The 12,265-nt window shown below is 39.0% G+C and overlaps 1 protein-coding gene across 1 annotated transcript; it reads right to left on the minus strand.

Annotated features, from left to right (window-relative positions):
• Nucleotides 1–4,389: 4,389 nt before the first annotated feature.
• Nucleotides 4,390–7,125, minus strand: LOC128371706 (neoverrucotoxin subunit alpha-like). Its single transcript, XM_053332084.1, has 3 exons — nt 7,038–7,125; nt 5,155–6,624; nt 4,390–4,940 (listed from the first exon to the last, which is right to left on the minus strand). Exons 1-3 carry the CDS (start codon nt 7,123–7,125, stop codon nt 4,390–4,392), a joined length of 2,109 nt encoding a protein of 702 aa, XP_053188059.1.
• Between the last annotated feature and the right edge of the window lie 5,140 nt (nt 7,126–12,265).

The following is a 12,265-nucleotide window of genomic DNA, read 5'->3' on the forward strand; positions in this document are numbered from 1 at the left end:
GGAAAGGAGGGAGGAAGGAAGGAAGGACAGATGAAGGAAGGAAGAAAGGACAGAAGGAGGGAACATTTACCCTAACAGCTGAACTTAGATCTGAGGAAGGAAGGAAGGAAGGACAGATGAAGGAAGGAAGGAAGGAAGGAAGGACAGAGGAAGGAAGGAAGGGAGGAAGGAAGGAAGGAAGGAAGGAAGGACAGAGGAAGGACCCGGGAGGATAACAGGAAGGTTAAAGAGTCTGTATCTCCTGGTGCACGTTGTCTGTTTAAGGGTTAAGGGGTGGAAGCAGCTGTTTATTATAAAATCATAATGTTCTTTATGTTTTTTGTGTTAGTCGTGAGAGAAACCCGAAGGCTTGTTACATATCTGACCTGACACTCGTCGTATTAAACATGTGTGCCTGCCAGGGAAACAATCACATGAAGGTTTAGTTAGTGTTCATGACCTTAAACTGGTTTAACCCTTAAACAGACGACGTGCACCAGGAGATACAGACTCTTTAACCTTCCTGTTGTCCTCCTGGGTCCTTCATCTGTCCTTCCTTCCTTCCTTCCTTCCTTCATCTGTCCTTCCTTCCTTCATCTGTCCTTCCTTCCTTCCTCCCTCCTTTCCTTCCTTCCTTCTTCCTCCCTCCTTTCCTTCCTTATTCCCTCCTTTCCTTCCTACCTTCCTTCCTTCCTCCCTCCTTTCCTTCCTTCCTTCTTCCTCCCTCCTTTCCTTTCCTCCCTCCTTTCCTTCCTTATTCCCTCCTTTCCTTCCTACCTTCCTTCCTTCCTCCCTCCTTCCTTTCCTTCCTTCATCCTCCCTTGCTTCCCTTCCTTCCTCCTTTCCTTCCTTCTTCCGTCCTTTCCTTCCTTCCTTCTTTCCTTCATTCCTTCCTTACTTGAGGTGCAAATGACATAACTAGTAAGGTCTGTTTAAGGGTTAATGGGTTTTGTTTTGTTGCCTTTTGGAGAGCATGGTTGAAGTTGGACTCAGAGTAGTTGCTGTGTGCCGTCATCTTGTTGTTAATGTTTGTTTATTTGATTGTTACGACCCCTCCCTTTCTGCTCGCCATCATGCAGCTGATTACTTCCTGCAGGAGTTGGTAGTCAGGGAGGGTCGTTAAGGCAATGTGCTGACACCTGGCTAGGCCTCTCTCTCTCTCTCTCTCTCTCTCTCTCTCTCTCTCTCTCTCTCTCTCTCTCTCTCTCTCTCTCTCTCTCTGGCTCCACGCTGCTACAGGTTTTGGCGTTTTCCTTTTACACTCCACACCTCATGCTTTTTGTATTTATGTTGTTTTAGTTACAATAAAACATTTTCTTTTGGCACTTCAAACCCTGACTTGTCTCTCCCCTCCGTGTCTCATATGTTGAGCCAGTTTGTGACTTGATAAATAAGTACATTGACTCCACGACTGGACCTAAATACAGCTTTGAGGTTCTTGTTCTGTACCTTCCTGTCCTACCACGAGATAAATGTTTGTATGACAGCTGCAGTTAAGACTCACTGTGAACCTGTCCATCATGTGGGTCTCTTACACCAGACTTAATTAATTTAATCAGCTGTCTGAAGACTGAGATCAGCTGATGAGATTAATCAAGTCTGGTGTGCTCCTGCTTGGTTGGAACTAAAACCTGCAGCCACATGAACCTTTGTGGAATAGTTTGGACTACAGCTGTTTGACTCCTTTGTTCATGTTTCATTTATGTTTGGAATATTTAAGTTAAAGTTAAAATGATAAGTTGTGCATTGTGTTACTTACCAGTTACCTGACAGCCATGAATATATATTTGCTTTAAATGTATGAAGTTGAATGTATGTAGTGATAAAATCATTTATATGTTCTGTGGTTGTCAGCGTGTCTGTACCACCTGCAACAAACAAGTATAACAAACAACTAACTGGATTGTTCTGGTGTGAACTTCACCCATAGTTTAATTACATTAATTAGATATCAGTGCTTCTTACAGTCCTCAATAGCAAGTATTGTACTCTCCATCACTTCCATTGTTTCAGACACACTGGACTCACTGTGAACCTGTTCATCATGTGGGTCTCTTCTTTGGTCACAAGAGGGCGCTGCAGGATTACAGACTTTGTTCATTGGAGGCTTCAAGCTTCCACATCTCACTTGTGTTAGATTTAAACTGGATGTGATAACCTGAACGTCTGCTGTGTTGTACTCATAGTTCTATTAAAGAAAAACTGAAGGTAAATTACATTTTGCTGGATGAATCTTCTCTCGTTGTTCTCTGAATGTTTTTGATCAACAATCTTTCTAAAAGAAGTGTAGTCAGTAAATAGGACTGGAACAGGTCGGTCATGTTTGGAAGGATTTCTCTTCTTATTGAAATATGATGATTTGATTTGATGAAGTTTCTGCTGTATTTACAACATGTCTCACATCATGTGTGATGAGTCACTTCAAGCATCTTATTATGATGAGCAGAGTCATCATGTGATCTGTGGAAGATCTTTAACTATCAGCAGCTACTGTTGGAGGAGCAGATAATACCAATAATACTGTTCATCTTTCCTTCTTTTTTCTCAAACTCACATGTGGGCAGAGAGAAAACAGTATAGTAGTTATAGTAGAGACCTGACCTATCATTAACGAGAGGATAAGAGTATTTAAACTGTTTCACTACATCGATACAGATTCTGTTTTTATGACTCGTATTTGTATTAATACCGATAATAATATTAACTTGTAATCTTGTATGGGATCAAATAAGGGTCAAAAAGATGTTGTACTTGTCCAAGGATGTTCAAATCGGTAATAAAGTTTTGTGGTTGTAAAAACACTTTGTGCATGTGTAAAACTAAATCCGACGGACACACAAATCTCCCGCCTTCGAGTGCGACCCGGAAGTTACAAGTTTAAAAACTCAAGTTACAAGTACGTTGCTTACTGACTTGACCCTTATTTGATCCCATACTATTGAATATTGAAATAATCATCAAACACTAATATGTCGGCATCAACTCAGTATGTATTAAACCCAAAAGAACATGGTGTACTCTCCCTATATATAAATACTACTATACGTTAACGATCCTTTATCAGAAATGTGCTGAAACACTGAGATTTCTCATTTGTACGTTCACTGTTTAACCGATATGAAAGAACTACACAGCACACATCCGTCAGCTCAGGACTCCACTTTATTGAATATTCAGCTCATGAAGAGAACAAACGTGTCTCACAGGTGTTAAAGTTACAGAGAGCTCAGATATTTGCTGCTGAAGCTTCAGTTTGTCTCTGGATGCAGACTGGCTGTGCTCTCTACACTTCCCAACAGCTGCCAGCAGACGTCAGCACTGCTACGTGACGCTTGTTTAGAAATTACACAAAAATCACAAAGTAGACGATTATTATAATATTATCTGTCCATAAATGTTCACAAGCAAACTGATGCACAGAATAATTACATGATTCATTATGTGTATATAAAGCTGCTAGCAAGCTGGACACACTTCATCATTTTTCTTTTGGTTTTTTAGTCAAACTTTAACGTTATAAATGAAATCTCATAAAAACACAAATGAAAACAATATTTAACATTTTTAGAGTTTTAGCTCTTAAATGTTTAACATAACTATCAGATACATGTCACATTAAATATAGAACTTAATCAACACACAGCAAATATTCAATGTCTATACTCTTCCTGACAAAATCATCTTATGATAAATTTGAATTAAAAATGAGTCTTTGAAAGAAAACATGAACATTTAAACCATATGCAGCATGTTGCTCTAAAACATTTGATTACATGTCAAATATTCTGTATGACATAATATCCCAGATACCATGAAGCAGCTGCAAAAATCATAAAACAGATGATTAAAAAAACCCATTATCACATTAAAGATAAAACACACTTATTCAAATCTACATGTAAAGTCCTAAATGTTAACTCAGAAGCAGTAAAAGCAAAGACCTATAAGATAAACCTGCGTGTCAGTGCATAGTGTGTGATTATACAACCATCTGTACTGGATCATATTTTAACTCTTTAACCCTGCGGGGGTCTGGGTACTTTGGTTTTTTTTTGGTTTTTACCACAAACTTGGTTGAAATGTAGACTGTGCATAGAATCAGTATTGATATGGAGTTATGATGGTGTGGAGCTCACACATCACTACAACAAAAGCATTTAATGGCACTCTGTATTATGGTGACGATGCCAGTGACTCTCTGTATGTTGCTACAACAGATTAAAGGACTTTAACAGATATCTGTTGTTTTAATGTATTTGCTGCTGTTGACCTATAGAACTGAACATGTGCAGAAGCCTAAATGATTGCTAAAATCTCTCCACTGCAAACACAAACTGTGCTTAATGATGAACTCATCATCAATAGTATCTTCATATCAGTTTACAGCCAGAACCAGGATGTCACTGTTTCCTACACTACTGGATGCAGGGCAGCGTAGTTGTCTTGATTATAGATGTAGAATCCTGGGTAAACACTCTCAGTGAATCTGGTGCGGAAGGTGTACAGGTGACTGACTCTGTTAGTGTTTGGGGAGACCCTATAGAAGGACAAAGTGCCAGCAGGCCAGTCCAGATACACTCCAACTCGTTTGCAGCCAGCAGGAGGAATAACGTCTGTCCACACCTTACCATTGTTCCATGCACAGAGGTCATTGCCGTATAGGCCAAAGTACCAGGATATGGTGTTAGATCCAAGCCCACTGCTGCTGTCCTTTCCTATCCTGGCAATTCCTTTGTAGGTAACACCTACACCTACTTCATTGTAATAACCCTCACTGAACTCTACCTCCCAGTAACACCGCCCAGTCAGCCCCTCTGTGCACAGCACCTGAGGACGCTGGTCAAACCTGTCTGGGTGTGGAGGATACTCCTGCCACGGTCCATACGTTGCCTTTTTCTCGTCCTCAGACAGAGTGAGGTAGCCATATGTTGTGTTTGGGTCCAGGGTCAGATCACAGGCATCTGATGGAGAGATCACAATAGAATCTGTTAGCAGAATCCTTCACCACCATCTATTACAATTCACAGCAACATTCAACCATAATAAATGGGACTGTGCTTGGTTTAGTTTACATGCTACAATGGTTCATCTTTACTCATGGAAACAGTTTCAGTGTTCATCAGCTTGTGTCTAAGAAATGCTCAGAGTGATGCAAATGCATGAAGATGTACTTACACCAGATGAGATCTCTTTTGTCTGTTATGGTCTGAACAGGAGGGAGGGCAGGCAGTATGAAATTATCTGTGACCTGATGGCCCTCCTCGAAATGGTAGATGGTTGCTCCTTTGTACTTCTCATTTTCGACAGCTGCTATGAGGAAAGAGACTCTCTGGCTCTTCAGGGCTTTGAAAAGTCTGTGGAAGGTTTTGGCTTTTTTTCTCATTGTGGTCGTCACTTCAGGTGAGGAGTACCACTGGTCCTGTGTTGTTGGAGGGACAATCCTGGTACTTTCTAAGTCGTGTGAATGTAAGTAGTCGGTCAACTGGTCAAGGTAGGGCTCATCGGTTCCCAGGGAGGTGAAAGTGAAGCACAGAGCGTGCTTTACACCTGGAGCAAGAACCTTTGCATCCAACTCTGACTTGTTGCTGACGATGGGTATATTTTCCATTATACCTGTCCAGCTCTTAATGACATTAATTTCTCTCTCTTTATCATCCATCCACTTGCTTAATCTGTCATGACTGAATGGTGACTTCTCTCTGTCATCAAAGAGTTTCTCCACCGCCTGTTCATCTTCTTCACCTGCACGGATAGAAGGAAACTTCTTTTTCATGATCCCCTGGAGGTGAAATGTATAATCACTGCACCGCTTTTTGAAACGCTGCATCTTTTCTTCAACCTGGGAGAATTTCCCTACCACTTTGTCTTCCAGAGAATCATTGCATCTCACTTCCATTTCCCTCACATCTTCTAGGGCTTTTTCAGCTTTTGTGATCAGTCCAATGCAGATTTCACCGTTCAGGTCTGCCGAGCTGGGAACCAAATTCTTCAACGGTGTCAGCCAGACTTTCATAGGAACAGATTTCCCTTCATTTTCACGCAGTAGGTTTGGAAGTTGCTGGTAGGTCTTTATTGCCTCTTCAAAAGTTGTCGGGTTGCTTTCAAGGATGAAGTCCCCATAAAACCTGCAGGACAGATTGTTGACCAGGGATTTGTCTTTGTCACTCAGTTGGAGAGAGGCTTGCCCCTCCACACTGACAGAAGGAATCTTCTTAAACACAGCTTCAATCTTACCCTGCATGTCCTGAACACTGCTGGACTCTAACCTTTGACTTTCAAAGACAAAGAAAGCATTTGCCCCATAAAGGATCCCTGTGACTACATGTGTTGCCGAACCCTTCGAAACGTCGTCCACTACCTGCATGTTCTTGGGACCCATGGACAAATGTTTGTAGGTGGTTGTAGCTTTGTACTGAAGTGTTATTTTGTTTTTATTCTGGGATTTCTTCTCATCATTCAGATACTTCGCAGATCCTCCAACTTCAACCAGTCCACTCAGGAAACTGGCTTTCATAGAAGCTTCAACATCCAACAGAGAAGACTTTTCTTCTAGGGTATCAGATGTAGTCATTTGAAATGCACTGTTTCTGTGTGAACTCTCCACTGTATTGTCTTCTATTTTTTTACCAGCCCACAGTAAGTTATCTGTAGAAAAATGGAAAAAATAAGTATGTTGTTAACTTAAAAAAACAAATGCATTGTGGGATTTGGATTTCACATCATAAATAGAACTAACAGTTGTTTCTGCAGTCTGTTTTTTCTCAAAGAAAGTGTTTACACGTGAGGTTTTTGTATTTTTTTAAAAATACATTATTTTCTTTCACTTGAAGTTCACTCCCAATTGCAATTTTTCCACAAAAAGAGCAGGCAAGACTTTGCAACTATGCAACACTAAAAAAAACCCAAACAGCACGATTCTAGAGGGACAGACTGAAGTATAAATCTGTATACCCATTGCTAAAATTAATATGTATACCTCCTGTACACAGAGCTGTAAGTAGATACATTAACAAGTGATAACAGATTTTCACTGTGCTGTGGTTTACGTCACACATTACCTGTGATGGTATCATTTCGAGCGTCGTACAGTTTCCCTAAAGCGAACCGTCGACCCAGAGCAGCCACTACGATGTGATCTGAAGCCATTTCTTCAACCTAAAGCAACATTTTCAAAAACATGGTTAGATATATAGATAAAAAAAAGGAAATTCTACGTTGGCGATAATCAAAAGAACTTGTTTGCAAGAAAATGTTTCTATCATGATATAAATTGGTGAGATCTCATCTTTAATTTGCAAAAGTAAACTAGACCCAGGTGTGATGTTTAAAAGTGTGGATCGATCTTAAAGAGGATCTGAAGGAAACACTTCAAAAACAGACTGGATCAATTCTGCTCAGCTAAGGATATTTTATATATATCTGATTATTTTTGGAATTGTTGGTGTAGGACTTTCTAAATCTTTCTGTAGAGCAGCTTGGCATCACTAGTCTGTCACTAAAGGAGCTCTTCACTCTGTACGATGGCTGGTCCTTATTGTGCAGGATGCTCCTGAGTTTCCTGCCTATTATTTTCTCCTTGACCACCTCCAGTGAGTCAGGAGGAAAACCAATGATGGATCCTGCCTTTTTTATTTCTGCCCTCTGACTTCAACTCCCGCCCCCAGCAGACAGCATAATAAAAAAGAACACTAGCTGAAATACTTTGGTTAAACACATTCAGAGTGACCTGCTGATATTAAATGACCGAATCACAACCGAACAGCCTGGACTGGGCCTTGGTGTTCTCTTTCCAGTCCAGCCTGTTATCCACAACAAACTATTACATTTAAAATTTAAAATTTAAAATTAAATGGTTTTCATCACACCACTTTACAAAGCTGTTTCCTTTAAGTAGGATGTGCTGTTGTCACTCATGATGCCACCAACAAGTGCAGAGTCATCTGAACGTCTGTAGGTGGCAGTCAGAGGCCAGACTTGACCTCCAGTCAGAGGAATACAAAGTGAATAAAAAAGGTGACATCACTGTACTCTGTGGTGCTCCTGTATTGGTTCTAATAGTTTTAGATCACCATCATCATTGCTGTTGTAAATATATTATGATACTGTTTTGGTATTTATGGAAATAAAACATGCACTTCTAATCTCCATAAGCACTGTATGTGATCTCATATTGTCAGGAAGCCTCTGCACCAATAATTAAAACACTGAAGCAGCATCATATGTTTCATTTATGCTTCACCATGGCTTCACCATCCATGCCTGATTAATCAGCTAACTGGCCTCCAGCTGACACCTAACACATCATCATATTCATGCATCTTTGAGTTGCCCTCTCTGCCAAATCATTTGTTATAATGATAATTTGTTTTTTTTAACAGATTCTTTTTTTTTTTTCTTTTATTCTTAAATTTCAGAGAGGTTTCTGACCCATGATGTCACATGCTGTTTGTTAAAGTGCAAAATAAAAAGTTATAGAAGACAATCATGTTTGACTCACCTGAGGAAGTTGTGTAGATCAGCTGAATTGTGTGCAGCTCTGTCGTCTTCCAGTGTGTCAGTCTGTGATGTTTCATGCACCTTTATCCTGTTGGATCCTTCTGACTCCTCCCCATGACACACCTGCAACCGGGGGGGGAAGATTAGTTTGGAAATATAATAGATTACAGATTACTAGTTATTATGTTTAAAATGTAATAAGTAATGTAACTATTTCAATGACTTCATCAAAGTAATGTGACTTATTACATGTGATGACTTTTCTAATGTTCTAACCAATGTTTCCAGCTTTTAGGGTAAATGTTCCCATTAAGCACCAAAATCTAAGTCCAGCTGTTTTTCATGGATACTGACATGATTTATAAGAGAGATCATTTCTTATAAATCAACATTTATCTCTCATTGTAAATCTATTCATTAGTTCATGTAGATTTTGGGATATAAAATTAAGATATTTGATGAATAAAGTGAGTTTAATTGGAACTGTGACTCAATTTAAGGCCACATCAATATTTATTTACTACAAATAAACAAAATATTGATTTCAAAGAATTAAAAACAGCAATATATGTATTGAGTAACATGTTAAATATTAAAAAATGAGGAAAAAACCTTCCTGGTCTTAAAGGTCTGACTTCAGATGTAACGTCCTTTCATCAGTAACTGTCATTTAATGACTCAGTAAGTGTTACAGATTACAGTTTTTTTAATTGTGTAACGTTGAACTAGTTACTCCCCACTGCAACCTTCAGAAGCTGTTTTCAGTGAAAAGTACAAACCTACATTTATTAACCCTCCTGTTGCCTTTTGGTCCAACTGGACAAGTTTTGTTTGTGTATTAATCTGATTGTCCTGACTTTGTCCACACAGAGTATCTGAACACACAAAACACATGTTGATCATTTCCATTAAGTTTTGGGTGTTTTATTCATCTTTTGTACATTGATGGTGTTCTTTAGAAATACATGGGTGAGACTACAGTTAGTTCAGATGGAGACACAATATTCAGTGATATTTATGAGGACTCTGGTCAGACGCTACATGGAAGTGTATCCTGCTTTTGTAACAGTTGTGTTAATGGAAATAGTTACTGAAGGCAAGGCAGTTTTATTTATATAGCGCATTTCATACACAATGGCAACTCAATGTGCTTTACATAAAACAGAAAAACATGTAATAAAGCTGCAAAAGTGCCCAAATTAATAAACACATCAAATGTTCATATGAAGGCGTATACACATCACACTATAACAACCACATGTGTTTATATGGCACACACTGGCATACAGTTATCAGCTTAGTCACAGCCTGAAGAAACAGATGAAGGCAGATGGGTCATCTTCATGCTGATGTTGCATTAATGATAAAATGTGTGTTATCTATAAACCTTAAACAAAACAGATCACCATTTAACTTAGAACTTACATAGAAAGTAAAGTACGTCACACAGCTTGAGCAGGAGGACAGTTATCTGTACAGGTGAATGCTGTGTTTTTATTAAACATGCATGCAACCTCTGATAAGACCAAGCTTACATAGAAAACAGTTAGACAGACCTTTGAGCAAAACTATGATAAAACATGAAAAACAGTGATTCATATCAGGAGTACAGCTGCTGTTAGTGATGTAGAAATGTTCAGCACAACACTGTCCCTGTTATTTGAGAAGCAAAATCAACTTCAGCTCCCAAACTTTCCTCTATCTTTATTGGTTTACAGTCTTCAGGGGAACTGGGGTAAGACCAGAGCTGGCGAGCCAGTTATCTGTACAGGTGAATGCTGTGTCAGTTAGACAGACCTTTATTAGAGTAAAGAGTAAATGAAGATGCAATAATCTGATTTGCATTCTATGACCATATTAAACATGGAAAAGCAGTTTGATTGATTGAGCTGCTTCAAGTCTTTAAAATGCTCACCAGCTCTGGTCTTACCCCAGTTCCCCTGAAAACTGTAAACCAATAGTCAGGGGGCCAAAACTGATATTAAAACTTTGTCGGACACTTTTTGGTACAAGCATACAACCTATCCAGTATTAATATTTAACCCCTTAACATGTGTTCTAGCCAGGTTGTCAGCTTAGAAAATGTTTTTTTCCATTAAGACTTTTGCGGACATGTTTTGGTACAAGCTGTTACCCTATTTTTTTAGTTAGAAGACACCCATAGGTAAGATATTAGGGTGGTTGTCAAGCTGAAAAAATATTACAAGCAATTTCAGGCCAATTTTTAGGTTTCCTGCTCAACACGACATGCCAACAATAAATGTTGAATCTCCACAACCACAAGGACCATATACATAAACATGGTATCAAATCTGAATCAATGAAAAAATCAATCTCCGTCTAAAGAGAACCAGTTTTCAAAGTGAATATCAGCTTGGAAACATAACATAGTGTCCCAAAACCTCTATTAATCAGTACCCCTATCTATGGGAATGAGTCATGCCAAGTTTAAGGCTTGTAGTGAGAGACAGTGCAATGCTGCCCAAGTTATAATACTTTAATGTCCAGGCGGAAATGTAGAACTCTAGATGGTGGTCTATGGTGCTATTTGACTTCATTAATGTACCAGGTTGTAACACACTGTATTTAATTGACATATCACTATAGTTATTAATTCCATCCTAATATAACTGCACTCTCACTTCTTTAGGTTTAGGGGTTAGTAACCATTTAGTAGTAATAACAGGGATGGTTCGATCCGATACTCAGGATCGGTATCAGCCCGATATTGGTCAAAATTTCAGAATCGAACATTGAAAAAAACAACACACAACATCACATCATCGTCTATCGTTGATATGACTGACTGTAAGTTTGTCCAGTAGCGTACAGAAGCATTTGATCATTTTCTCTTAGAGAGGCTGTTATGAAAGTTTGTGTTCATTGTGCTCATTCTTTTTTTCACCAGCTCAGTTACCATTTGTTTCTCAGACTCTGCAGCATGTGTTAGGTCATTCAATATATCAACATCACCGGTTGTCAAAGGCACCAACTCACCAACATTGTAGACAAATAGACCAAGTTAATCTGTTGTGTGAAAGTCACTCCTTTATAAAGTTGTGTTCAGACTGTTGACACCTGCTGTGATCATCTTCACTGGATCTGCTGCCTCATGCCAAATCACAGCTGTGCTGACACAACAGTGCCCCTTGTGGTGTGATACTCTTGTGGTATTTATTGATTATTATTTTTTAAAGATCATGCTTGCACATAAATTGGATTATATTGCACATTTGCCCAAAAGTAAAGGAGGTAACATGGAAGAAAGAGGAAGCACTTTTAAGAATATAGAGTTAAAATGGACAAAAAACATTTTCTAAGCTGACAACCTGGCTAGAACACATGTTAAGGGGTTAAATATTAATACTGGATAGGTTGTATGCTTGTACCAAAAAGTGTCCGACAAAGTTTTAATATCAGTTTTGGCCCCCTGACTATTGGTTTACAGTTTTCAGGGGAACTGGGGTAAGACCAGAGCTGGCGAGCATTTTAAAGACTTGAAGCAGCTCAATCAATCAAACAGCTTTTCCATGTTTAATATGGTCATAGAATGCAAATCAGATTATTGCATCTTCATTTACTCTTTACTCTAATAAAGGTCTGTCTAACTGACACAGCATTCACCTGTACAGATAACTGGCTCGCCAGCTCTGGTCTTACCCCAGTTCCCCTGAAAACTGTAAACCAATAAAGAAAGAGGAAAGTTTGGGAGCTGAAGTTGATTTTGCTCATCAAATAACAAGGACAGTGTTGTGCTGAACATTTCTACATCACTAACAGCAGCTGTACT

This window comes from Scomber japonicus, chromosome 13, assembly GCF_027409825.1.
Source record: "Scomber japonicus isolate fScoJap1 chromosome 13, fScoJap1.pri, whole genome shotgun sequence".
NCBI classification, from domain to species: Eukaryota; Metazoa; Chordata; class Actinopteri; order Scombriformes; family Scombridae; genus Scomber; species Scomber japonicus.

Bases quoted from the DNA above. Each gene is read 5' to 3' on its own strand.
- LOC128371706 (XM_053332084.1), bottom strand. From the start codon at position 7,125: ATGGCTTCAGATCACATCGTAGTGGCTGCTCTGGGTCGACGGTTCGCT. The intron at 6,625-7,037 runs GTAATGTGTGAC...ATTTTTCTACAG, and splicing joins TCGAAATGATACCATCACAG to ATAACTTACTGTGGGCTGGT. The intron at 4,941-5,154 runs GTAAGTACATCT...TCTCTCCATCAG, and splicing joins CAAAAGAGATCTCATCTGGT to ATGCCTGTGATCTGACCCTG.